The 26,997-nt window shown below is 42.9% G+C and overlaps 1 protein-coding gene across 28 annotated transcripts in view; it reads right to left on the bottom strand.

The window, feature by feature from the left end:
- The window catches only part of KCNMA1 (potassium calcium-activated channel subfamily M alpha 1), a 908,686-nt gene that overhangs the window by 412,959 nt on the left and 468,730 nt on the right, over window positions 1-26,997 (bottom strand). For all 28 annotated transcript variants that reach the window (XM_077453994.1, XM_077453993.1, XM_077453995.1 and 25 more), the window contains one exon: window positions 9,395-9,470. In XM_077453994.1, coding sequence (XP_077310120.1) covers window positions 9,395-9,470 — 76 coding nt within the window. The remainder of the gene's footprint in view (window positions 1-9,394; window positions 9,471-26,997) is intronic.

The raw sequence follows: 26,997 nt of genomic DNA, 5'->3' as shown, positions 1-26,997 counted from the left end.
TCAATTGCTACAGAAAAATCAGGCCCCCCGCCAACAACACTTTGTGGTGTGGCAGAGCTGTGTAAAGGTCAGAACTAGATGGGACAGAAATACAGATCCTATAGGAGCTATCTTTTTTTGTATTTTAAAGGATAACTTCACCTTTGGATGTTACATGATTTACTTGCTGTTTTTAGGGCGGAACATATAACATGTTACCAGTGCTTCAACCGCTGCCCAATCCCACCCTGTGACAGCAGTATGGGGAGAAGTTCCCCCGTACTAGCTGTCAGTTTTTTAAACCAGTGTAGCCGTGCATGGCTCCAGCCACGTCGTTCACTCACACAGCTCTGTGTGTGAATCAACTACCAAGCCTCTTACCAAAGAATGTGGACCCCAAGCCTACTAAGGTCACCTGCACTCTTTACTATACGGGACATCTCCAAAGTAGTACAGAACAGCATCAATCAATAAAACTCTCCTTCGCAGCAGCTCACAAAGTATGCATTGCCATAAAACATAAGAGGAAAAATGTTTCACATAGCGAAACAGATAAAAATTCTGAACTTATTACCATAAAATATGGCTCACAATATATGAAAAAGGACAATGAATCCCATCGCCGTTTAGTCCAGCTAAGGTGGAAATGATGATGTTTGCATGATACCCTCCACCAAATGTGTTTCGTCACAGATGATGTTGTGTTGTATTTATTTTTATATATTATATATATATATATACACATATACACACGTGTGTAGCGCTGACTCTCCTGTCTATTAATGTATGTTAGCATGTTATAACAGAAGTCTATGGACGTGTCTATGACTTAGTGTTTGGTGCCATCTAGCGGCCAAACACTGAAAGTGAACTTAAATAATATTTGGCTTTCAAGCCTTGAACTATTTACAGGAAGTGACTGTTATTTACATTGGAGAGTTTACCCTTTTACCCAGGATACCGAGTGACCTACCCATGCACACCCTCTCTTGCCCACCTGCATGGAATAACTCACAGGTGAGCCCTCCAACACAGACGCAATTTGAAAATATTTCCTCCTCAAACGTCCCTATATTCCCGTCCCTCGTCCACAGCGAACTGGAAGCCCCATGACCCTGGAGGAACGCCAGGTAGTGGTGAGTGCCTACAAATCTGGCAACTATTCTGGGCCAGATTGCTTCACCTTACAGTACTACAAACTTTTACTCCCTGCATTAGGACCCCACATGGTTAAACATGTTCAACCCTCTAGGCACCTCAGCATCCTTTCATCCATGTCCAAGTCCTTGAAGGCACATATATCAGTCATACACAAAGACAGCAAGGATCCTGGATCCTGCATCCTTCGGCAGTTATAGACTGATAGCTTTGTTGAATATCGATCTAAAATTATTCACAAAAATTTTGGCCACCCGTCTACAGCAACACTTGCCACTGTTGATAAATTTGGACCAGGTAGGTTTCATACCAACTCATGAAGCACATGACAATACGCTTAAAGTTTTAAATCTCTTTCAAGTTGCCAACCAGACTCGCACCCCCTGTGTATTTCTGGGAACATATGCAGAAAAAGCATTTGACCGGATAAATTGGCAGTTTATCTACTCAAACGCCATTTTTGGAGAAAAATACTTTTAATGAATTAAGTCCTACGACATATTGCGTTAGGTGCAAATATGTTACATTGGATCTCAAGTATTTACTCTTTGCAGATAGTGCAGGTTAAGGATCCTTTCTGATCTCTTTCCTGTTCCAAAGACCTTTCCTGTGAAAATTCTGCCATAATCCAGATATTGTAGAACTCTGTATAGGAGGGGTTCAATACAAAGTGTCAGCATATGCTGATGATATGCTTAATTTTTTAAATCGGAGTTCCACGCAAACAAAAAGTCAGCAGCTACAAAAAGTGTAGCTGCTGACTTTTAATAATCAGACACTTATCTGTCCCACAGTCCAGCAATGTGGGCACAGGAAGCCCGGCTCCTCTCCGTGGTGCCGGCATTCTAACTGTGTGCGCCCGTCTGTAGCTTCACAGCCAGGAGCACACTGCGCATGTGTGAGCCACACTGTGAATGTGAATGTGAATCTGACCATCTCAACTTACCTTTCAATTAAAATTGACATAAGTAGCCCTAAAATACCTGGGAACATTTATACCGGCCAGATTATCATGTACCTTTGACCTTAATTTTCTCCCACTTCTCAATACTGTCCATATGCTCTTGGAAAAACAGCAGCATGGTTTGCACTCCCAGTTCGGGAGATGTAATATAGTTAAAATTAGCATCTTATCAAAATTGTTATACCTATTTCAGGCATTGCCCATCACTCTACCTTCCTGCTATCTTAAATGGGTGCACACCCTCCTCACTACATTTATTTGGGGGTGCATAATCTACCTCGCCTCCATCGTCATCTTCTGGCACTGCCAAAGCAATTTTTGCTTATTTATGATCTTCATAAATACTATCACGCAGCACATTTGGCTCGCCTAATAGACTGGTGTCATCATGAAGACATTAAAATTTATACGCGTCTCAAGCAAGTCCAAAGCCAGACACAGTTATGTCATTCACCATAGTGCTATGATGCATTACGCTCCTCTCTCAAGGCACATCCACTGGTGGAACCTACTGCACGCACATATGTTTTAAATGTCTCTCGTCCACTGAATGTTATTATGTGGTTTATTCCCAATTCTGGGAAACATGGACTTCGTGCCTAGCCTGCAAGGTAGCTCGCCATTTTAATATGAGCAATATCCAATCTCCCACTTCTTAGATGCGAGGACTTGGACCTCTTCTAACTGATCCCACAGGTTCCTTTCTGTGTGGACTTCTGGAGGGGTGCACAACTGCATAATGTTTGCGCTCTATGCCCCCTCCTAGTACTTTCAGCCATCAAATGACCTTGTTTGAGGAAAATGTGTACTGACAAGGGCACATTACCCCATACCCTTTCAAAGATGTATGCTCCTTTGGTGGCCCCATCTAGGGAATACCACCCACCTTTCCTTCACAAATGGGAAATAGTGCTTGGCTGGAACTTTAGCGATGCTCAGAGGATGTACATCCTAATCGTCGATCTATACGAAATTTCAGGAAAACAATTTTAAGATTCTTACATGCTCTTTTGCATAAGTTCCCAACTGACAAATGCTGCCAATGCCAGGAGGAGCGGGGAACATTATTACATATCTTTGGGTCCTGCCCTAAACTGACTAGTTTTTGGAATGAGGTCCGTAGGTTGACTCAAAATTACAGAGTATGTGGTTCCAAACGACCTGTCCTTTGTCCTGCTGCATGCTTCCAAGATACTTGCCAAAATATACATAAAAGATCAATACTCAGCCACCTTCTTAATGTGGCTAAATCTTGTATTCCCCTTATCTGGAAAAGTATGCAACCTCCATCTATCAGACTCTGGCTTTGAAAAGTTGAGGATTTTAAACAGATTGAGGACTTGGTCCTTACCTCAAAGCACAAACGGGAAGTGTACGCCAAAACTTGGAACCTGTGGAATATGTTCATCTATACTGAGGAGGGCATAGCCCCTCTTTGGATTGGGCCCTGATGATTGAGAGGATACCTTGTACCCTTTACTTTTTATCGAAATGACAATCCCCCCCCCCCCCCCCATCTTTCTCTCTTTCCCATCCCTCCCTTTTCTTAGATTTAGCATTTTCCACTCTTCTGCTTTTCCAACCAAATCTTGCCTCTTTGTTTTCATTTTGCCAAATTGTTTGGGGCAGTACCCCTCTTCCCTTTAAGAGAGTTATTACAGAATGTACTATTGATGCTGTGCCATGCTGTAACTGAGTGCAAGTCATGCAACTAATCATAGATATTGGCCTTTGATATGATTGTGATTTCATAGTTTCATAGTTTCATAGTTAGTAAGGTTGAATAAAGACACCAGTCCATCCAGTTCAACCTGAGTGAGTGTCTACAATTGTCCCTATCCCTGTACATTTCACACTCACATTGGTCCCTACCCTCAATGAGCCCACAATCCAAGGTCCCCATTCATATACTAGGGCCAATTTTGGATAGAAGCCAATTAACCTACCTGCATGTCTTTGGATTTAATTTTTTTTGTACTCAGTGGAATGGTACCTTCTTTTGTACCCGATATCCTTTGTTTCATCATTGTGGATACTATCTGCTACAATAAAATAAAACTAGAAAAAACATAAAAATCAAAAAAGGAGGAGGATAGACAACTATCCCAGGTAACTCCAAAAAACTGAAGCATGCTAGAGTTGGAGGGGTTATCCATGTCCAATTCCTTCTGACAGTGGCAGCATAACCTATTGATCTTGTGTTACATAATGAATGATAAAGATCAAAATCAAAGGTTTTGCTTTCCAGAGTCATAGTAAAGTTATGTTCTGGGTCTTGGAGTCCAGATGCTTTGTACAGCTTTCTCTCTCTGCTGCAGGAGGCCTATTGCTGTTTGCTGATGGAACATGAAAAAAGGTATTATTGCTGTCCATTTATGTTGGGGAAACCATTAGAGGGGCACCCTGTTAGTCAATAACTAACCACAGTTTAGGTAGCAACTTAAATAAGCAAATGTTTTGTTTGTTTTATGCTATGGACTGCTGCTCTCCTACATTAGAACTGTGTGTTCCCTGCCTTGCTCAGTAAAAGTGCAGGAGAAAACTGATTGGACCATTCCTTGGTTACCCAGTCTCATTCATGGTTTTAACACTGCCAAACCAGTTAAGCATGCCGCCCTTATAATTTGGTGGAGGATGTGGGCAGCTCCTTACAGAGACAGACACATATTGTTAAACAAATTGGAAGAGCTTGTAAAATAGCTCATATTGGCAAAAGCTAACCAGCAAGAGGTGAACTATTTAACTAACAAATACAATAGCTGACTGCATCTCACCAGGCTTCCTTACAAGAGCAGCAAAAAGTGAACCTCTCTCTACCACCGTAGATACAGGCCCTGACAAAACAGGCAGATGGTGGAACAGTGGCTCTTATGTCAAAGCTATGCCTGTTGAGATACCATAGCACATTAGGCATACAGCTCTCATGAGTGTAAATGAGCTAGTGGAGTGACATACTGCTACCAAGGACTATCTTCAGGATCTGCTCTACAAGCTGGTAACCCCCAGAAGAATGAAAACCTCAACCTTGGGTAAGACTGTTTCTTTTATCAAAGAGGTTCTTAAGGAGGGTAAGAGATACCCATGGATGTCAGATATAAACAACCTCCTAGTTCAAAATAGGGTGATGGCAGTGCCAAAGACTGGCATACATATAGTATCTCACAAAAGCGAGTATACCCCTCACATTTTTGTAAATATTTTATTATATATTTTCATGTGACAACACTGAAGAAATTACACTTTGCTACAATGTAAATTGTAAATGTACAGCTTGTATAACAGTATAAATTTGCTGTCCCTCTCAAAATAACTTTGCCAGTCCGGTCCTCTCTGCTGTTCCTGTTGCATTGCCATATCACCTTGCTGTCTGCAGTTTTCAGCTTCCGGCTCTCACTTCTGGACTACGATACACCTCCTTCTCTGGTCCAGTCTTCAGTTCTCCTGCTGGTCCAAGCTCCAGTCTGCATTTGGTTTCCTCTCAGCTCATTGAAGTCCGAATAAGCCCTTACCCCTGTGACCTGTCAGGCACTTGTGCCCCTCCTGAGCCCCTGTCTGCTCTCAGGGGTTCTTGAGCCAGAGGAATACAAGAAGCCACTCTCTGCATAAGTGGGCTCAACCACCAGGTACGTGACAGCTGGAAAATAATGGTGGCAACATAAAATATTGACATTTGGGCCCAATTTGGACATTTTCACTTTGGGGTGTACTCACTTTTGTTGCCATCAGTTTAGACATCAATGGCTGTGTGTTGAGTTATTTTGAGGGGACAGACAGCAAACTGACACTGTTATACAAGCTGTACACTTACTACTTTACATTGTAGCAAAGTATAATTTCTTCAGCGTTGTCACATAAAAAGCTAGAATAAATTATTTACTAAAATGTGAGGGGTGTACTCACTTGTGTGAGATACAGTATGGCTGCCATTTGCCTCATTCCCCACTACCCGGGGAAGTGTATGTCACTCATTCCCAGGCCTGTACTTGCAGCACACAGAGGAACTGAGACTGGATGGCCGATATCTCCTATTACAATAGGAACATATGGTAAAGTACCTCAGTCGGAAAGTAACCCTGCAATGAGGAACAATTCAATAGTGCAAAGGGAGTGGAATAACAAGGGCACTAGAGTCAATAATGTATTACCTTTTGGACAGACAGTTCTGAATGATTACAGACCATTATCGTCTACAGTATAGGACTCAAAAAAAAAGGAATGCAAGGATCACAGGAAGGTTTCTGGCTCTACAAAACTTTACATTTTATGCAGAACACAGGCCATGATAACCCAGCAAGTGAAAGCTGATGGACAGTCACATGTCTGCTGTATGTTAGCAAAATAATGTTACCAAAGAAGGGTATATGAGGAACTGGCTTGCAGGATTATGGACAGTGTGTACAGTATATGTCACCTAGGTTTCTCGTATACACATGGTTAAGGGTGTTATGCTTTACAGTTGGTGAAGAGAAAACAAGCTTTTAGTTTTTTTTCAGAATCTTAGATCTGTTTTGGGTCCTGGCTTTGTTAAGTTTGACTTTATATAGATATATACATACCACCACAGGTTGCATTAAAGAAATGTGCTTGATTCCTCCATCAACAGAGACAGTGTTGACAAGGGAATCCCTCCCACTGAGCCATTGTGTTCTCCCAGAGTAGAGGGAGGTAAATTTAGCTTGCCCATACATGGTTCGAACCTCAGCCGGTTTCTGCTGAATTGGCCAAGATTCAAACCGTCTATGGCCAGCTTTAGTGCTTCAAAACAAACAAATGCAGACCATTCAAGTGCTGAAGCAAACGTTGCCACACGGTCAATGCTTCTCCCCAGATGACCTTCTTAAAACTCCAAATGACTCCAATAATAGTGCTCACTCAGAAATCACTGAACCCCTTGCATACAATAAGTAGGTCAAACAGCACTTGGTATCATAACCTTCTTCCACTCCTTATCAGAACAAACCATTGTGGATAAACAGGTGATCAACTCCTTTCCTCCTCCAGTCCACTCAAACGGAAGAACAGACCAGAGAGAGAAACTTCATTGCACAACATTTATTTCATTACTTAAAATTCCAGAAGCTGTTTAACACACACACACACATTGTATTGTGTCGCCTAGGCATCTGATACGATAGACCAGCCTTTTTCAGCCAGGGTGCCTTGAGATTTCTTTGGGGGTGCCTTGTCAAAATGCCTAAAAACTGATCAAAAATTCTATGCAAGTCAGCAGGTGAATCAAGCCTGCTTTTTTAGTTACACAAAGCCACAGGTTTTCATTGTGCACCATTATGACTTTCTATACACCCGCATCCTAACAACCAATGACATCATCAGTTAATAAGGAGGATGTTTGTTGCCTCCACAGCATCCTTGTTTGACCCTCCTTTGCCCCTCTTCCTTAGCACTGGGGGTGACATTAGCTGACATATGGAGAGAAATTGAGGGAGAAAACAAACATTGGAATACTAGTCAGTATCAGTGTGCAAAAGTGTATTTACTTTGGAAGAATAAATCACCTCTAATGTTGGGTGTCCTATGTTTTCGATGTGCTACATTGTGTAAAGCTATTAGTTACTTTTTACATTTTAGCACACGGTGCCTCAAGACTGTCTATAGTTTTAAAGGGTGCCTTGAGATTGTCCATAATTTTAAAAGGTGCCTCGACTCAAAAAAGGTTGAGAAACACCGCAATAGACCACCAAGCTTTTGCTAGGATACTACTACTTGGATACGCTGCCAATCTGCTAAACCTGTTTTTAACAGCTTCTGGGATTTTAATACATTTTAAAACCCTGATGAAGCCATGTGGGTTAGTGGAGTAATGCGTTGGGTGGAGCCAAAGTGACTTCCAGAACCGAAAAACGGAAGTTCATGTTTTCAATTCTTGTAAAGCGTCTGTGACTCATACATATTGCGAGTGCGTTTTTTTTACTCTGGTTTGTGTACTTTTAACATTATTAAAGATTACTACACTATTAGAGGCCTCCTGTTCTTGCTTTATGAGTTACCTGCAGAGTGAGCAGAATGATGCTGTTTATTTAAAGTGGACCTGCTGCTGCTATTCAAGATTTTCTATTGCAGTACTGCCCTGGGGAGCTTGCGGATGGATGGATGAATGGATGAACAGATGATGAGTAAGCGTGCTCTATGAGCTGTATATCAATTTACAGGCGGTCCCCTAGTTACAAACATCCGACTTACAAATTACTCCTACTTACAAATGGAAGGAGATAAGAGAAAGTGAGAGATAATCTACCCCTAGGAAAGGAAATTTACTCCTGTAAGGGTTATTATGGAAAAATGGTACCTCCACTGATGCTTTATCACCAAGGCTTATTTCCACAACAACCCAACATTTTCAAAATCCAATTGTCATTGGGACAGAAAGTGAGGCGAAATCTTCTGAACAGGGACAGACAGCAAAACAAACTTTACAGGGGTGTTAACCCTTCCCTATGCTAGCCAAAAAGCTTAATTTTTTTTTTTTTTTTGGGCTAGAGGGAATGTTTTTAAGAACTGGTATAGTTAGGGTTTTCTTCCAGTTTAAAGCGGTATTAAACCCAAAACTAAAAATGTATTATATTGCAGCTTACTAATCATTAGATGTCGTGGCTGCATCATTTTTCTTTTTATTGGCTTTTTTCACCTGCTTATCTGACCAGTACTAAACCTCCTGTATTAGTGAGGCACAACTCTGGATGAATGAGAACAGGACATACGGAAGCATTGTTGGGGGAGGGTTGTGTTATATGTATTAGAAGATTTAGATTAACACACACATTGAATCACTCCTGTCAGTGTTATTGGTTTGTTTCATCCATGTAAACTGATACATTCTGCTGGAGAGCTTTTGAAAAACAGAAAACTTGCTGGCTGGATCACCAGATGAAAACAGAATAAAGAAAGCCTAAAAAAGGAAACTAATACAATGATCACATCTAATAATTAGTAAACTGCAATATAATAAATGTGTGCTTCTGGATTTTATACCAAAAGTGCTGAATAATTAGTTGTAGTTATGTAATTGAAAACAATTTTAATTTAGGCTGAAATGGGCACAGCTGGGAATAGAAAGAGCATGTTACTGTTGGCATAACATGCATATATTCACAATAACAAGTTGTAAGGGAAAACTTCACAGTCCTATTATTTCACTTGCTTTTCTGTTTTTGGTTAACTGTAATGAACGAACATAAACATAACCTATATTAATAAAAGTAAATAATATAAACAAAAACATAATATATTTATCAGCTGCTTTGGGTTAAAATATAAAGAATAAGCAATACTCACCAAATGAATGAAACCCGCAGCGGTTAGCCAAGTACTGATAAAAATGGAGCAAAGATTTACCAGCTTAATGGAGTTACTGTAAAAAAAAAAAAGCAATGAAACAAAAAATCTGTTAGTTTGTGTTATAGAAAATAATCAACCTAAACTTTTCCAATGGTAAGTTTATTGCTGTACTTAACCAATTTCAAAAACCCTAAATGTATCTAGAAATATTTTTGCACCAGCATTAGGCAGAACACAATGCAAACAGAATGTAGATTCTAAATGTTTATAGGAAATCAGAATGTCCACTGGATTCACAAAAGACAGGCTGGAACAGTATAAAGACACCTTGCCTTCTATAAAGCCTCTAATTTCTACTGATTTGCTAGGCGATTTAGCATATTCTATGATGGTTTAGAATAAGAGCAATACACATTTCTGTACAGTGATAAAAGTAGGAGTGGTGAAGAAATTTTTGGTTGCACCAACAATGTTGTAGAGGAATGGCTACAACTTTATTAGCATCTTCAGATGAAATGGTGGGACACCCTACCAGTGAGACCATTAAGGAGAAAATAGCAAATCTGCCAAAACAGAAGTCCATTCTGGACAATTGACCTCAACAATGGTTAAAGCCCATAAACAAAGTTGAAATCAGATCAGTAATCATATGTCTTTCGTCAGTATATACGACTTAATCTTGCTTTGCAAAATCATAAAAGTTGGTATAATATAGTATAAATTGATGCACTTGCATATTCCCTATAAACACAGGCAGACAGGTTTTCAAAGTCAGTAGGCAAGTGCATTGCTCGTGAACATTCACTTTTAAATGGCCTTTTGCGCAATCCAGTGGTGTTTGGTTTTGTGTTTTTCCCTTTACTTCATATCTCACTCTCCAATATACAAAACTTGCAAGGATTGGTACTAACTGGGTTTACTATTACTAACAAGGTGAACATATTCTGATTTGAACTGTATATTGGGATTGTATATTAGCTATTGTTTTACCAGGCTGCATGATCTAATGGGCAATATTGGAGTTATTTTCTAGGGCTGAGCTGCTACAATCAGGTGGTATTTAACCACTACAATACAGGGCACTTTCGCCCCCATCCTTCCCAGCCCAATTTTCAGCTTTCATCGCTCTCGCACTTTCAATGACAATTGCGCGGTCATGCTACACTGTACCCAAATGCCATTTTTATCATTTTGTTCGCACAAATAGAGCTTTATTTTGGTGGTATTTATTCACGACTCCGTTTTTTATTTTTTGCGATATAAGCGCAAAAAAAGCGGAAATTTGGAAAAAAAACAATATTTTATTTTTTCTATTTTAAAAGAAATCCGATAAAATCAAATTTTGTCATAAATAAATGTATTTATTTATTTTTTTCTTGCCACCTCAGCGACCTTATACAAGAGACTTAATTCACCTTGCAGCTCATTTATGTCTCTTCTCAATTTTACATCATCGTGGCATCCTTAATTTCATGATTTTTATTAATTTATACAAAACTTTCCTATAATCACAGAACGAAAAACAATTCGTACATTTTATAAAGTGAAATAAATAACCAGATGGCAACCTCAACACCCTTTAGCGTTCCCAAGGTTGTCACATTAGCTATTCCTAGTGGCCTGGCATCTAGTGCCTATATTATTATTTTTCTCCCCTTTCTCCTTACCCAACCCCCCCCCCCCCCCCTCCCCTACAGCATCATAGCATACAACTAGTTTACAACTACTTTTCCTCTCACCCCTCCCCAGCTCTCTACCATTCTTTTTTGCTGGTTGTCAGGAGGATCATGGGGAGGATCATGGGGAGGATCCGGGAAAAAGAACCCTAGGAGAGAGGAAAACCAGACCATCACAGAACAAGGAAAAAAAAAAAAAAAAAAAGAAGGAAGAGAAAAAAAAGACTAGTGGGGAAAATCTATTATCTGTAAAAAAGGCTAGTCCAGTCCTTCTGCTTATGACAAATTTTGTCATAAATTTAAGCCAAAATGTATTCTGCTACATGTTTTTGGTAAACAAAATTCCGTTAAGTGTATAATAATTGGTTTGTGTGATCACGGACATATGTACGCAAATGATCATGTACAGATGTGTGCAGGTGATCACGTACATATGTGTGCAGATAATCATTGGAACATGTGATTTTAGTGGGACATATGTGGGGGACATGTCTTTTTATTATTTGGGGACATGTCTTTTTATTATTTGGGGACATGTGTGGTGACATGTGTATTGTGGTGACATGTGTATTGTGGTGACATGTGTATTGTGGTGACATGTGTGTTTACACTGTGTGGTGATGTGTGTATTACACTAGACTGGTGATCAGTTAGTAAAAAGCTGTAAAAACAGCTCATACTCACTGATCACCAGCCGGCTGCAGTGATCTGCTCTCCTATCCTCAGCGATGACTTCTGTGTGAGGAGAGGAGGAGCCGATTGCCTAGCAACCGGCTGTTTGTTTACATCACATGACGGCTGTGATTGGACACGGATGTCATGTGATCAGGAGGGCCAATCACAGAGCCCTCCTGCCGATCCGAGATGCGCCGTGTCCGGGTGACACGAGCACATCGGGATCGCGCAGCTGCGCGTGCGCGTTCCCCCTACTTCTGAAGGACGTTCCTGAACGTCCTATCAGAAGTAGAGAGCTCCCACCTGGCCGTATATGTACATTGGCCAGGTGGGAAGTGGTTAAACCCAATTGACAATCCTAAAGGAATGCTAGATTGCCCTGGGTGGAAATTAAAAAGCTCCTGAAATCCTTAAGTCAGCCATACATGGATCGAAATTTGGCCGGTTCAACAGGAATGAACTATGGGCAGGCTGGTTTACTGAAGTTAATCTATCGATTAACTTCAGCACAACCTGCCTGTAGAGTTTTTTTAAAGACACTGGCAGTGATCGCTCCCGCTGTCTAATACAATAGTGCAGCGAGACTGTGACAGAGTTTATGGGGGAATTACCAATTTCCTTGTCTTCAACTCATGCATTTCAATAGGATAAAATGTGATGGTGATATATAGGGACGAGATTTTCGGAGATGGGGCTTTTCATAACAAGAGGGGTGAATTTACTAAAGGCTAAATGGACCGTGCACTTTGCAAGTGCAATTTCACTCATTTTTACAGGAGCTTAGCAAATGTGGTACAGCTTCACTTTGTAAATAATTCCCAATCAGGTGCAAGGAAAAAAAAAAACACAGAATTTTTGCTTGCACATAATTGGATGATAAAGCTCAGTTTTAGAAAGATTGAGCTTGAGGAAGTGGTGTGACATCCATACTATGTTGCTCAGTAAATGTGTGATATGTGAGCAGACTGAGGGGGTGAGTTGAGGAGAAGAGAGATCGATCTGAGTGTCGTTAGCTTATCGGTGGTATTGGGCCATGGGAGGTTATGAACTGGCCCAGGGAAGAGGTAAAGAGAGAATAGCAGGGGCCTAAGGACAGAGCCTTGGGGTACCTCAACAGAAAAAGGAAGAGGAGCGGAGCAGATGGTGTTGTATGAGAAGAACCACAAAGGAGCAGAGTGACCGAGGGCAAGAGAGTGGAGTTTAATGAGGATGAGCGGGTAGTCAACTGCGTCAATGGCAGCAGAAAGATCTAAGAGTATGAGTATGGAGTACTGGCCATTGGTTTTAGCAGTTAGGTCAATGATGAATTTTAGTAGGACAATTTAAATGGAATATTGTGTGTGGAAGCCGGACTGTAGAATGTTGTCAGTGAGGTGGCAACTTATACAGTTGTGGACAAGGCATTCAAGTAGCTTGGAGGCAAACAGGAGCAGGGAGATAGGTCTTAAGCTATTCAAACAGGTGGGATCAAGTGAGGGTTTTTTGAGTATGGGGGTAACCAGTGCATGTTTGAGCGGGGAGGGAAAGGTGCCCGAAGAGAGGGACCGGTTGAACATGTATGGGTTCCTGACCAGATCCCTTGGCTGGAGCACCTCATCCCCCGCCATTACCTTTTATTAGTGTCCACATGTGTTATAGGAGGAGTCCTTTTAGTTCTCCCATATAGAGGAGTGTATTTCTCTCATGGTTAAGAGAAGCAGGATCACTCATTCTATGAATAGTGTAGGACTCACTGATAATGGGGTACTTTGACACAGTAGTGGGCTTAAGCACTATATGGCCATATGGTGTGACCAAATCCCCATATTTTTTGCTGAATATGTTCAGGTGTTTTAAATAGCCTTGCAGAAATTAAATGGCATTTTTGCATGTGTGTGCTGTAATCTTTTGTTCTGTTTGCATGGTCTTATAGCAGCACCATCTTTGATGCAATTTTAGGTTGTGTCCCCCAAGTCTTTGACAGGTTGAAGATGTGGGCGTGAGAGTTTAGGATACAGCGGGAAGGTGGTAGCAGCAATTGTGAGGGGACATGGCCCAGGGGACAGGTGGTAAGGTGGGCCATGGAAAGGAGTTTGGCAACTTCCTCAGTGGTAACAGGTTTGAAGGAGGAAAGTATTGAATGTGGTGTTGGACCTGGTGTGTTCGAGGATAAAGCTGGATGCTGCATATCTCATCAAAAACTGTGTCAATTTTGTTTTTGAAATGATTGGCAATCTCCTGGGCAGTAGGTTGGCGTGTGGAGGCAGTGAAGGAATTATGGGTAGAAAAGAGGAGATGCGGTTTAGACGAGAGGGTTTTGATAAGAGTGGTATAGTAGGTTTGTTTAGCAGTGTGGAGGCAGGAGCTGTATTTGAGAAGGGCAGATTTGTAGAGGGTGAAGTCTTGCAGGGATTTAGTTGTACGCCATGCTCACTCAAGAGCATGGCTGCATCTCTTAGCATTTCTGATGTCATCTGTTTGCCAGGGTTGTAGCAGGCAAGGCCTGGTTCTGCGTGTAGAGAGAGGAGTGAGTGTGTCCAGGGATGATGACAGTATGTTGTTGTAGACAGAAGTGGCCAGGTCTGGGCAGGATAGGGGTGCAATTTTGTCTTAAAGGCAGTCAGTAGCAGAGTGGGTTGTGCTGGTGAAGGTTCCTGTGGGTAACGGTTTACAGGTTAGAGTCATGGATGCTAGGAGACAGGGAGAGTGTGAAACAGATAAGGTTGTGATTAGAGAGAGGAAAGAGGGGAGAGGTGATCTCCCTTCTGGTGCCGTGGTGCACCAGGAGGAAGTGGGAGCTGGAACCCTTTCAAAAGAGGGTATCCACACCCCCCCAAAAAAAATGACATGCCAAATGTGGCATGTCAGGGGGTCACGTTCCATTTTTGGGAGGAACTCCGCTTTAAGGATCAAGCCCCTTCTTGACACTTGTTCTTTGCAAGTTAAAATATATTTTTTTCTAGAAAATTACTTAGAAACATTATATATATTTTTTTTTCTAACACCATAGAGAATAAAATAGGATGGAGGAAGTAGGTATACAGCTGTAAGTCCCCACTCAACAGTTAAACAGGACAAATGGGTATGTAAGGTGGCTATGTCAGCTTTATTAAGTTGTCCAGAGCAAACACGACTAATCTACGTTAGCTTATAGAGGGGCAAGGCAGCATTAATTTTATTTTCCCAGGATGACAGAGTGGGGAGAGCAGGGGAAGACCAATTGCAGAGGATCTCTTTTTTGGCATAGAAAAGAAGATAGGAGAGTAAAAGTTTGCTATGGTGCGATCTTTGTTCAACCTCGTGGATACCTAAGAGGGCAAGTTCAGGTGTCTTAGGGACAGACCGTTCCAGCCGGAGATGTAGTTGTTCAAATATCCCTTAACAGAAGGTTGATTGAGCGGGGCAGTCCCAGAACATATGTAGATAGTTACCAAGGTGTGTCCGACACCGAGGACAGTGTGGGTCCCTATTCGGATATATTATAGACATTTGCACTGGGGTAAAATAGACTATGGAGAAACTTTATTTGCATCAATTTGTCCCCTGCCTTGACTACCAGCTGGGGACCTTGTTCTAAACAGTCCACCCAGTCCTCCTTAACCAAGGCAGGGATATCCTGTCTTCCACACATCCCATCGTCTATCCATTTTTGGGGAGTCTGTTGTCTGCAAGGTGCCATATAAAGCAGAGAAAGGCTTCTACAGAATACTACAGGACAAAAGGTCCTCGACCGGATAAAATTGAAGGAGTGAGGGTGTATGGAACTGGGCCCTAGCTGCATGGTGGAGCTGGGCGTATTGGAAATACATCCGACCAGGTAGGTTATGTGACTTGGAGAGTTGGGCGAATGACAGTAATGTACCTGCAGGCATAACGTCTTTTAGGGTCTTAATACCAAATCTCGCCCACACCTGGGGATCTGGAATCGTCCTGAAGTGGGGAAATTAGGGTTCCCCCAGAGAGGCTGGACCGGGAACCAGCGCTCTGCTAGAAAGTACCGTCATCGAGCCGCAATCCCTACTCCTACCATCGCCCTTGTTGGAGCAGGTAGTTCCGCATATGCCTTTACTCCTCTGTATACAAAGTTTTGTAATGCCTGCAGTTAGCCCAAACGAGCCACCTCCACACACACCGCAGCATTAGAACGTCTCCACTCAAACCACCAGTAGGCCATAACCAGCATCGCTGCCCAGCAGTAGAGCCAGCAGAGGCAAATTTGGGAGGTCTAGCCCCCCCAGGTGTGTTGGTAAATACAACATGGATTTCGCTAGGTGGGGGATAGACCCATTCCAAATAAAGGAAACAATACAGTGGTCCACATCCCGAAAGAAAGATGCTGGGATCCAGATTGGGCTATTAAGGAAAAGATAGTTGAATCTGGGCAAAATCATCATCTTTAAGATGCTGATGCAGCCCAGTAAGTTTAGCGGAAGTTTGGACCAGGATTGGCATCTCTCCCTGAGGAGACGGAGCAAGGGGAGTATATTGAGACCATAATACTAAGCAGTGTCCCTGGCCACCTTGACTCCAAGGTATTTGAAATCAGTGACCCATTTCAATGGTGTAGGATTGACCATAGCAGGGGCCTGGTTGTCCAGAGGAAAGAGGACTGATTTTGACCAATTGATGCAGATTCCCGATAGGGTTCCAAATGTGTCAAAGAGCTCTAGGACAGCAATTAGCGAGGGACTAGCATCGTACAAGTAAAGTAGGGTGTCATCCGTATGAAAGGATATTTTCTCTTCTAATCTGCCTATCTGCATCCCCTGAACCTCCAGAGATTCCCTAAATAATATCACCAGTTGTTCTAGTGCCAGGGCAAATAGACTGGGAGACAATGGACACCCTTGAAGAGTGCCTCTGTGGAGTGGGAAGGGATCTGAGATCATATCATTAGTGCACACCCTAGCCCTTGGCGCCTGGTAAAGTAGCTGAATCCAGTGCAGAAAGCCAGGGGGAAAACCAAAGTATTGCAAAATCCCCCAAAGATATTCCCACTCCACAGAGTCAAATGCCTTCTCATTGTCAAGAGAGGCGATCACCCTGGATCCGGCATTGTCATGGGTTATGGACAGATTGAGGAAAAGGCGCCTAATATTTATATCTGTGTCCTTGCCCGGAGTAAACCCAGTCTGGTCTACATGGATCAATGCGGAGATAACTGAGGACAGACTGGTGGGCAGTATTTTTGCCAACATTTTTGCATCCACATTGAGCAATGAAATGGGTCTGTACGATGCACATTCCTGGGGGTCCTTGCCGGGTTTAAGGGATAGGACTATGATTGCCTTTTCCATAGATTCGGGCAAGGCATCCATATCTGCATGTCTAGAGAAGAGGGTTGTGGGTCAAGGAGTTCCATATGTTGGGAGTAGAACCGCTCCAGGGGTCTTACCACCCTGTAGACCCCCAATTGCAGCCTGGGCCACCCTCTAGGGAGATATCCTTGTCAATTTGGGTCCTATGGGCATCTGATAGAACAGGGAAGGGAACATTCCCTAAGTATTCCTGCAGTTTAGAAGGTGTGAAACGGGTCCTAGAGGTATAAACCTCCTGAAAAAATTTACAGAATCTGGATCTGATATCCTCAGGAGAGGGCAACAATAATCCTTTGGCATCTCGAATGCTCACAATGTGTGTGGAACCTACCTGACCCCTCGACAACCAAGCTAAAATTCTTCCATTTTATTACCACATTCAAATATCCTCTGGGTGGAGTGCAGCGTAGAGTTTTTGGTTTGTTCAACATTATATTGGGAGAGTTCCCGCAGGGCCCTCTGCCAGGTCACGTGATTAGCAACGTTTGGAGATTCAAAATATGCTGCCTCACACCTTCCAGCCTCTCCCTCCAATATGATATGTGGGATATGTACTCCCCCTGTATCCAGGCTTTAAATGTGTCCCATAGGGTTGTGGCATTAGCGGAGTACCCATTTAAGAACCAAAAATTACAAATGGCTTCCAGCATTGACTCCTGTATTCTCTCATCTATTGCCCAGAACCTGGGCAGATGGCACAGCTATAGGCCCGGAGACCTGACTAGGGAGATAGTGAGATTAAGGGGAGTGTGGTCATAAATTCCTCTGGGCAAATGTTTAACCTCCCTCGTCCAACGCAGGGCACCAGAGGAGACATACGCCAAATCTATACGAGAGAGGGCTCGATATGAGGTAGAGTGGCAGGTGTATTCCCTTTCATGAGAGTGAAAGTGTCACCAAGTGCCCGTCAGTGCAAATGTATTAGCCCAGTTTTGAAAATCTGAAGAGGGGCGGGTCACGGGGTGCAGTCTTTTATTTTACTTTTAATTTATTTTTGACGCTGTCTTTTATTCCTATTACAAGGAATGTACCGTATATACTCGAGTATAAGCCGAGATTTTCAGCCTCTTTTTTGAGGCTGAAAGTGCCCCCCTCGGCTTATACTCGAGTCATCGCTGTCTGCCTGCTCGATCAGCGTGTCGAGCAGACAGACAGCGGCCATTCTATAATTCAAAAGCCGCGCCTCCGGCTCCGCCTTCGCCTGTGATAGGCGGAACACTGAATTTCCCAGCAGCCTGTGTTCCGCCTATCACGGACATCGTCTCATCCTCGTACTACGGACGAGGATGAAAGGATGTCCGTGATAGGCGGAACACAGACTGCTGGGAAATTGTGTTCCGCCTATCACAGACAGGGAGGCGCGGCATTTGAACAGGGGAATGGGCGCCGACGAAGAGCGGTGATCCTGGGACGGGACCGGACGGAGGCTCGGCTCGGGACGGGACGGGACCGGACGGAGTCTCGGGACGGGACGGGACCGGACGGAGGCTCGGGACGGGACGGGACGGGACGGGACCGGACGGAGGCTCGGCTCGGGACGGGACGGGACCGGACGGAGGCTCGGGACCGGACGGAGGCTCGGGGACACAGGTAGGCTGGACACACAAGGCCACACACACACACACACACACACACACACACACACACACACACACACACGGATGGATACACACACAGGGATGGATGGATGGACACACACACAGGGATGGATGGATGGACACACACACACACACAGGGATGGATGGATGGATGGACACACACACAGGGATGGATGGATGGATGGACACACACACACACAGGGATGGATGGACACACACACACACACACAGGGATGGATGGACACACACACACACAGGGATGGATGGATGGATGGACACACACACAGGGATGGACAGGCATATCTCACCCTCGGCTTATACACGAGTCAATAGGTTTCCCAGTTTTTTGGGGGTAAATTGGGGGCCTCGGCTTATACTCGGGTCGGCCTATACTCGAGTATATACGGTAAACATCCCTTGTAATAGAAAAAATCATGACAGTGTGTTGTGTTTGTTAAAATATGATTTTTTTTTTATATTAATCAGACATAACATTACATGGGACAATATTACAATAGTACTTGGCCGTAGACATCAGATTACTGTCAGGTTTTGGCTTGAGTAGATATTTCTCAAACAAATGCTGTTCGATACAATGGGGAAACGTAGATACCATTGTTGTAGTCAATTGGCAGTTTGAATAAGCTATAGTCTCTATAACTACAGTAAACAAGAGAGGGTCTCTCAAACTGAAAGAATGACTGTTAGTCGGTTGTTATAGAAAACAACCTCAGCTATATAAAAGGTTGCCAGGCATAAGCTGGGGGCCACTCATCATGCATTAGACAAGGACAGCCTGTAAGACCAGGAGACTTCAACATGGATTAACACCAAAAAGACTCATCTGTAATAAGCAAAAACAAGAAGGTACCTGATCTCCAGAAGCCTCATTGTCAATGGAGATCACAAACACAGTAACTGTAACTAAGTAACTTAAGTGTATTTCTACTGTTACAGACCATAGTCTATTTGCTAGGCATTTTGCTTGTTATAGATATCTGTCAGTATTGTACTGTATTCCTAATATTGTAATAGTTTTGTATGTCAAAAAGACCTCAGATCTCATATGTATACTAAAAATAAAAAATGTCACTTGAAAATAAAAAATAAAAAAAATTTCCTTTAAGAGCCCTCCCATGCTATGGAGCCGAGTGGGGGCCATCTTCCCCTCACTCGGCAGCCAGGCATCCATTTTTGCTATTCGGCACTGTGTCACTTTAACTGACAATTTCACAGTCGCACGACATGGCTCCCAAACAAAACTGACTTTCTTCTTTTACCCCACAAATAGAGCTTTCTTTTGGTGGTATTTGATCACCTCTGTGGTTTTTATTTTTTGCGCTATAAACAAAAAAAGAGCGACAATTTATAATAACAAGCTATAATAAATATCCCCCAAAAAAATATATATAAAAAGCTATTTTTTTCCTCAGTGTAATCCGATACACATCCTTCTACATATTTTTGGTAAAAAAAAAAAAAAAAAAATCGCAATAATTGTTTATGGATTGGTTTGCGCAAAAGTTATATTGTCTACAAAATAGGGGATAGTTTTATGGCATTTTTATTCATTTTTTTTTTTTTTACTAGTAATCGCAGCGATGTGCGATTTTTATTGTGACTGCGACATTATGGCTGACAGATCGGACACTTTTAGCGCTATTTTGGGACCATTCACATTTATACAGCGATCAGTGTGATTAAAAATGCACTGATTACTGTGTAAATGTGACTGCCAGTAAAGGGGTTAACCAGTAGGGGGCTCCGCAGGGGTTTCAGTGTGTCCTAGGGATGTGTTCTAATTGTGGGGGGGATGGACTACGTGTGACACCGATCACCGCTCCCGATCACAGAGAGCGGTGATCAGTGTCCTGTCACTAGGAAGAATGGGGAAAGGCTTGTTTACATCAGCATTTCCACGTTCTTCCTCTCCGTGAGACGACCGCGGGTATCCCTGCAGACATCGAGTCCTTAATATACCTGTACGTGCCACTCTGTCGACGTATATCAGCGTGAGCCAGTCGTTAAAGGGTTAAATAGAAATGCACGGCGCTCCCAAAAATACCAGGGTTATGGCAGCTAGCTGCTGCCATAACCCCGGTATTTAGCGTCAAAGTTTGGTGGACGCCATCAGACCTGTGGGGCTTCCGAGATCGTTTGTGTAGACATCTCAGTGTAGACTGTGTCCTCAGGATATCAGAATGGATTCTTGGCGGAGAGAACTGAAGGTGTGTCTGGCTACATCCGCTGCCTGGCCATGTCCCCCCAATCTAAAGTGGTTAATACCATCTTCAACCTGCTACAAGTAGTGGGGCACCAATTATTCAGTAATTTGTAGTAAAAAATAAAATAAAAATGGGTTGTATACATTCCCAATCTATCCCAAGAGCACTGGATAGAAATTGAACAAACTTGGTTATCAGTACAATTGACAAATTGATACAATTTAAATTTAGACACAGACTCTTTTATACACTAGAACCTTTTACATAAGATGGGGCTCCTTCATTCCTCTGTCCATAATATAGTCATCTGTTTGAAGATTCAGAGCAATTGGTTATTACTTTATGTCTATTTGGAGGAACAGCTTAAACTGAGTGCCTCTAAAACCCCTGAAGTTTAGGTTCAGCAACATGTCAATCATGATCTATCTGTCGACCATGGGCCAGTGATGGGTATATAGTGTGCATGTATTGTGTATGCAGTGCGTATAGTGTGTATGTAGTTTATGTGCAGTGGGTATATAGTGTACTGTATACAGTGGGTATGTGCACAGGTAGTACTGCTGTGCTTTGCATAAAGAATAAAAGTAAAGGATAGGTTTACTTTTTGTACATGTTCCACTCATTTTTTGGGTGGAACATGTAATATCAGCAACATTCCCCCCCCTTCCTATGATAGCGGGCTGGGGATCTTCTCCCTGCATCCACTGTCACCATTAGAAAATGGCTCCGCCCACGCGGCTGTGTCATTCATATACATTTTCCTATGAATTAATGCCTACAAGTACAGTCAGCCGCTTGACATTGGTGGAGCATCCTCGTGGTTTATTGATTCTTCCTGCTTTCAGGTAACTGTTTACCCATATGAGGTACATGCAGACAGCTATACTGAGAGTCTGCAAGATCTTGAGATTGCACTTGCAATCTGCTGATCATGGTTGCAATGCTTTGCAGGCTTCTAAGAAAAAAAATAAAAATAAATGCACACTTTTTTTTACCCGCTAAAAAATGAGATTTTTCTAACAGCTTACCTGTAAAATCCTTTTCTTGGAGTACGTCATGGGACACAGCGCCTAATTGATAACCTAATGGGTTATGGGCCACCTTCAGGTTATTGGACACTGGTATACCCAATACAGGAAGTTCACTCCCCTATATAACCCATCCTCCTTCCAGGAGTACCTCAGTGTTTTAGCAAAGCAATATACTTAAAAGAGGGGCGGGACCTCTGTGTCCCATAATGTACTCCAAGAAAAGGATTTTACAGGTAAGCCGTTATAAAAATCCTATTTATCATACATCATGAGACACAGAGCCTAATAACTTAATAGGACGTCCCATAGCACAACCCGTAGGGCACCCCCAGACTTGAGGACTTCTACTGCTGCCTGTAGCAAACTGCACCCAAAGGCGATTTCCTCATACCTCCTTACATCCACCTGAATTGTTTTGTGAATGCATGCACTGAAGACCAAGTTGTTGCCTTACAGATCTGAGCCATGGAGGCCTGGTGACGCACTGCCCAAGAAGCACTAACCAACCTGGTAGAGTGCACCTTAAAGTGGTGGGCCAGCAAAATGTAAATGTCTTGATGTTGCTTCTGTCCTGTAAGTAGACTACAATAAACTCTCAAGTGTTTTACTCTAACGGGCTTCACTATTGCTGCTCTTTTTTTTGTTTACATTCTGGTGATGATTGTTTAATCCATACCCTGGTGTGAGTTCTGATGCTCCATTTGTTACGGATGTATCTGGTTAACCCTATGATCCATCTATCAAGTTTGGAGTGTGCCATCTAAATTTTTACCACTTGCATTGTATGATTATATTAAATAATACAAAAGGTGCAGCGCAAAATATAAAAGTCCACACGGATTGGTCAAATATGACAGCAGAAGAGCATGTAGAGAGGAGACACCACGTGGGAAGACAGCCGTTTTGCTTGTATGTGACCCTCCTTCCACTAGTAGGAATAAACTCTTACCAGCTCTGATGGACCTCTGATATCTCAGATGGTCAAATACGCGAATTCACACTCAGGGTGTGCAGGAGCCTTATTGCTTAGTTACCACGTATGGATGAGGCAATTTTCTAGGTCGCTTGGTCAGGTGCAGCCGACTCCAAATAAAAGCCCAGCAACTTCACTACAGGTATAAATGGGCAGATACAAGTACACAGGAACACGTTTAATTTAAATACACGTTTAAAAATTAATAAAAAGATTTTAAAAGTTTTTTATGACACCAAAAAAATCCTTCACTTTCAAAGTCCACAGTCATATAAGTGAATCATTAGGTAACAATAACTAGGTGTCAGTACTGATTTACACCACAAGATGCCAGTATAGTCTATGTAATAGCAGGCATTGAGCATATAACCGACAGAGGCCCACCGGGCTGCAAATTCCTGAAGGCGACCCCCCAACCGAGTGACGGGCGGGGGCAAACCTTCATGCGTAAGCATTTTTGCTCGCTGGCTTGTTAGGCTTGCGAGTCCAGGGATGCTTTCTGTCCCTCAGTAGTCGCCTTGGCAGACTGTAAGCATTTAGCCAAAGTCTCGGGCAAACAAAAAAGTATCTTTTGAGCGGAAAATGAGGGCCCTTGCCTGCGGTGTGGCTCCTTACTCTTCCTGGCCTGTGGGAGCAAGGTGCTCTTCCCACCTGTAACATTCTTAACAATGTCAACCAACGAGGCTCCAAATAGCCGCTCACCAAGGAAGGGTAGATCCATCAAGGCTTTTTTAGATGCCTGGTCCGCAGACCAGCATTTCAGCCAAATCAGGCACCGCAGCACCACTGCTGACACTGAAACCCTGGAGAGCAAGGGAAGCATATCCAGGGCCGAGTCACAAACGTACTTAAGGCTATGCACTAACTGGTCTGCTATCTCCAGGCCCCCGACCATGCTTTCCACAGAGACTCAAAAAATGGCCGACAAGTAACTGTACACAGTGAATGAACAGAGACAATGGCGGCAGACATCGCTAAATGGCGGCAGTACATGCAGACCCCCAGACACCAGCGGATAGACCACAGACAACCCAGGGACACAGACAACCGGCGCAGCCCCCAATCCAGGATCAGAGCCTCTTGGAGGACCCCTGGCTACAGGTACACTCACCGCCCAGCAGCTCAGCCATGCAGCATCCCCCACAGAAGGGGGGGGATAGGGACAGGGAGAGAAGAGGGAGGAGAGGGACCCCTTAATCAACCTCCCAGGAAATGCCCAGCTGCTCAATCCTGCCAAGGCAGGAAGAGTTGTACTTACCATACGGACGAGCTGGGGACATCCTGTCACAGACCCAATCCCGAGCAGTACGGGGTGGCTGCTGGCCACGGCACACTGTGACAAAGACATCAGTAATCCGGTCATATGTTTTTTACCCCGGAGCGTTGCACTCACCGGCCACCCCTGGAGCCTGAGGGGCATGTTGGCCGACCCAGCATGTAGCTAGGGTCTGCACATGCTCGATGGCCAGGCTGGGGAGACTACAAGGATCTAGATTATCCAGCCTGTCACCCAGCCGGATGTGGATAGCAGATCATGTTCTGCCTAGTCCTCTCCTGAAGGTGGCATTATAACCCTATGGTAAAGATTACTGGAGCTGTGTCAGTCAATGAACGAATGAGAAATTATTTTACCTTTAAGGCTTCATGTACACGGTACATTTAAAACCTCTCCTGAACAATGAAACTAGACAGTTGGTTTACCAGCAGCAGTGTACATGAGACCTAATACCTTATTTAGGGAAGGGAGAGTAGCTTATAGTCATAAGATGCCTCCAGTGCCTTGACTACGTGGAAATAAACATCACCCAAACCACCATGTCATTACCAAAAAACACAAAAATTTAATTAATCTTAATGCATTCGAAAACAAAAGTTATATAGTATAAAAAAATATATTTTGAAGATTTGGGGAATTAGTTTTTTTTTTTTTTAAATGCACATTTTAGGACTGAAGATTAGTTTAAAAATCAAAAACACTTATCTTCCCACTTACATTAATGATAGGTCACTATTCCACTATTCACTAGACCATGTGTGTTGGTGGATCCACCTGTAGTAGCAAAGTTTCAAACGTAGTTGCTTTGGCAGAGATATTGGAGAGTGATGGAATAGATTGTATGCAAGACAAAGCTTGTTGCCTCTACAACCACTGCGCAAGGTTATTAGTGGACATAGGGGGTGCCATTGACAACGGATCTGACTGGAGGACTTCTGTGTTACTGTTTATGCCAAGGGCCAAACACAATTGATTGAAAGGCTGGTAAGAAACCTGGTGTTCCAAAGAAGGGGGTCATAGGGCCCAATCGTTTTGATATTCTAAAGGTGGGTATGGTATTCCTGCCGATCTTACTTGAAAAACACGTGTAAAGTGTTTGTCGAGTAAGATCGGCAGGAATTGAGAGGCCCTTGCGAAGAACAGGAAAGGTCCATGGGAGGGCACAGACATCTGTAGGGTTTATATGGTCTTACAATTGTACTCCTAACTTGGATGAGTGGTGGAACCAGTCAAAAATAAGTATTAATATTGCTGATGTATGGTAAATGGAGGCATCAGGTACCCCTAACCCACCTCGATTCTTTGGGAGGGATAACATCCCAAAACAAATTCTGGGCGGGACAGAGTTCCAAATAAATTTGAAAAACAACCAGTGGATTTTGCGGAAATACGAAGCCGGAAGATGGAATGGAATCGTTTGGAACAAATATAAGAAGTGGGGAAGGATAAGAGTGTTAATTCTGCTGAACCATGAGAGTCTCTTAAATGCATAGGAGGCCACATCCAACAGAATTTTGTAAAGCATTGGAAGAAAATTTCAAGAGTATAATTGCGATGTCGAAGCTGGTATACTAATCCACACAGAGAGAATAGAGAATAGACAATGGACTGATCTTGAAAGGAAAGTTAGTCAAAAGTTGCATCATATTAGTTTGCGAAATATTGAGAAGTTCTGATTTACTATAATTGACCTTAAAGTTACTGAATTTACTAACAAATCTCTGAAAGTATTTTTTTAATGGGATTCTGAAGGCTTATTTTATTATTTGCAAGTACTCTGTGGACTTTGTCACCTGTTCTGGAATCCAATAAATGCTAATCTCTCTGGAGAACTAAATTGCTGCTGAGATGAATTTGGATTGGAGGAGTTTTCATCATATACACTCCCTAGCAGCACTAATAATTACATTATTAGTCGTAATCCATACATTTACAACATATTGGTGCCATTACCGAGGCATACATATACACTATAATACCAAAAGTATTGTGAACCCTGCCTTTACACGCAAATGAACTTTAAAGCAGACCTTCGGTAATTTTTTCATATTTCCATCTATTAAATCTTCTGCCCTTGTTGTTTTAACTTTGAATAATAATTTTTTTTTCTGCCAGTAAATACCTTATACAGCCCACTTCATGTTTCTTGTCTGGTAAAAAGCCTTGGCTTATGACATCATGCGCAGCTCTCTCTCACCCTCATGGGAGTTTGCCAGGAAGGGAGGGGGGTGAGTCATAAAGGGCCAATGAGAGCTTCAGTGCTGGAGATGTGCCTCCGTGTGTCTCTGTAAATACAGGAAGTGATCAGGCAGCAGCTTCAGCTACCCAGAGTTAAAATGGTTGCAGCCAGATTCAGTGGAGGGAGATTCCTGCAGCATATTTGGCAAGTAGAGAATCACAGTATATATAAAATAATATGCAAATCGGTTTCAGGAAAGCTTCAGAATGGCAAGGATGTTACTACAAATTATGTGAGCAAACTGTAGTTCCTCTTTAATGGCATCCCAGTCTTAGCCCGTAGGGTTAAATATTGAGTTGGCCCACCAATTGCAAGCTGTTATAGCTGCAAATGGTGGGCCAACTCAATATTTAACCCTACAGGCTAAGACTGGGATGCCATTAAAGAGGAACTACAGTCTGCTCACATAATTTTAACTCTTCTGGGAAGGCTGTGGTTTAGGAGTGTGTCTATGGGTATGTTTGACCATTCTTCCACAAAAGTGCATTTGTGAGGTCAGGCACTGATGTTGGACAAGATGACCTGGCTCGCAGTCTCTGCTCTAATTCACCCCAAAGGTGTTATATCGGGTTGAGGTGCAGGTCAGTCAATTTCCTCCACACCAAACTCG

The sequence above is a fragment of the Lithobates pipiens genome, unplaced genomic scaffold (genome assembly GCF_037356315.1).
Source record: "Lithobates pipiens isolate NorthernLeopardFrog02 unplaced genomic scaffold, aLitPip1_a1.2 Scaffold_25, whole genome shotgun sequence".
Taxonomy (NCBI): domain Eukaryota; kingdom Metazoa; phylum Chordata; class Amphibia; order Anura; family Ranidae; genus Lithobates; species Lithobates pipiens.
This window is presented reverse-complemented; position numbering and strand designations above follow the sequence as displayed.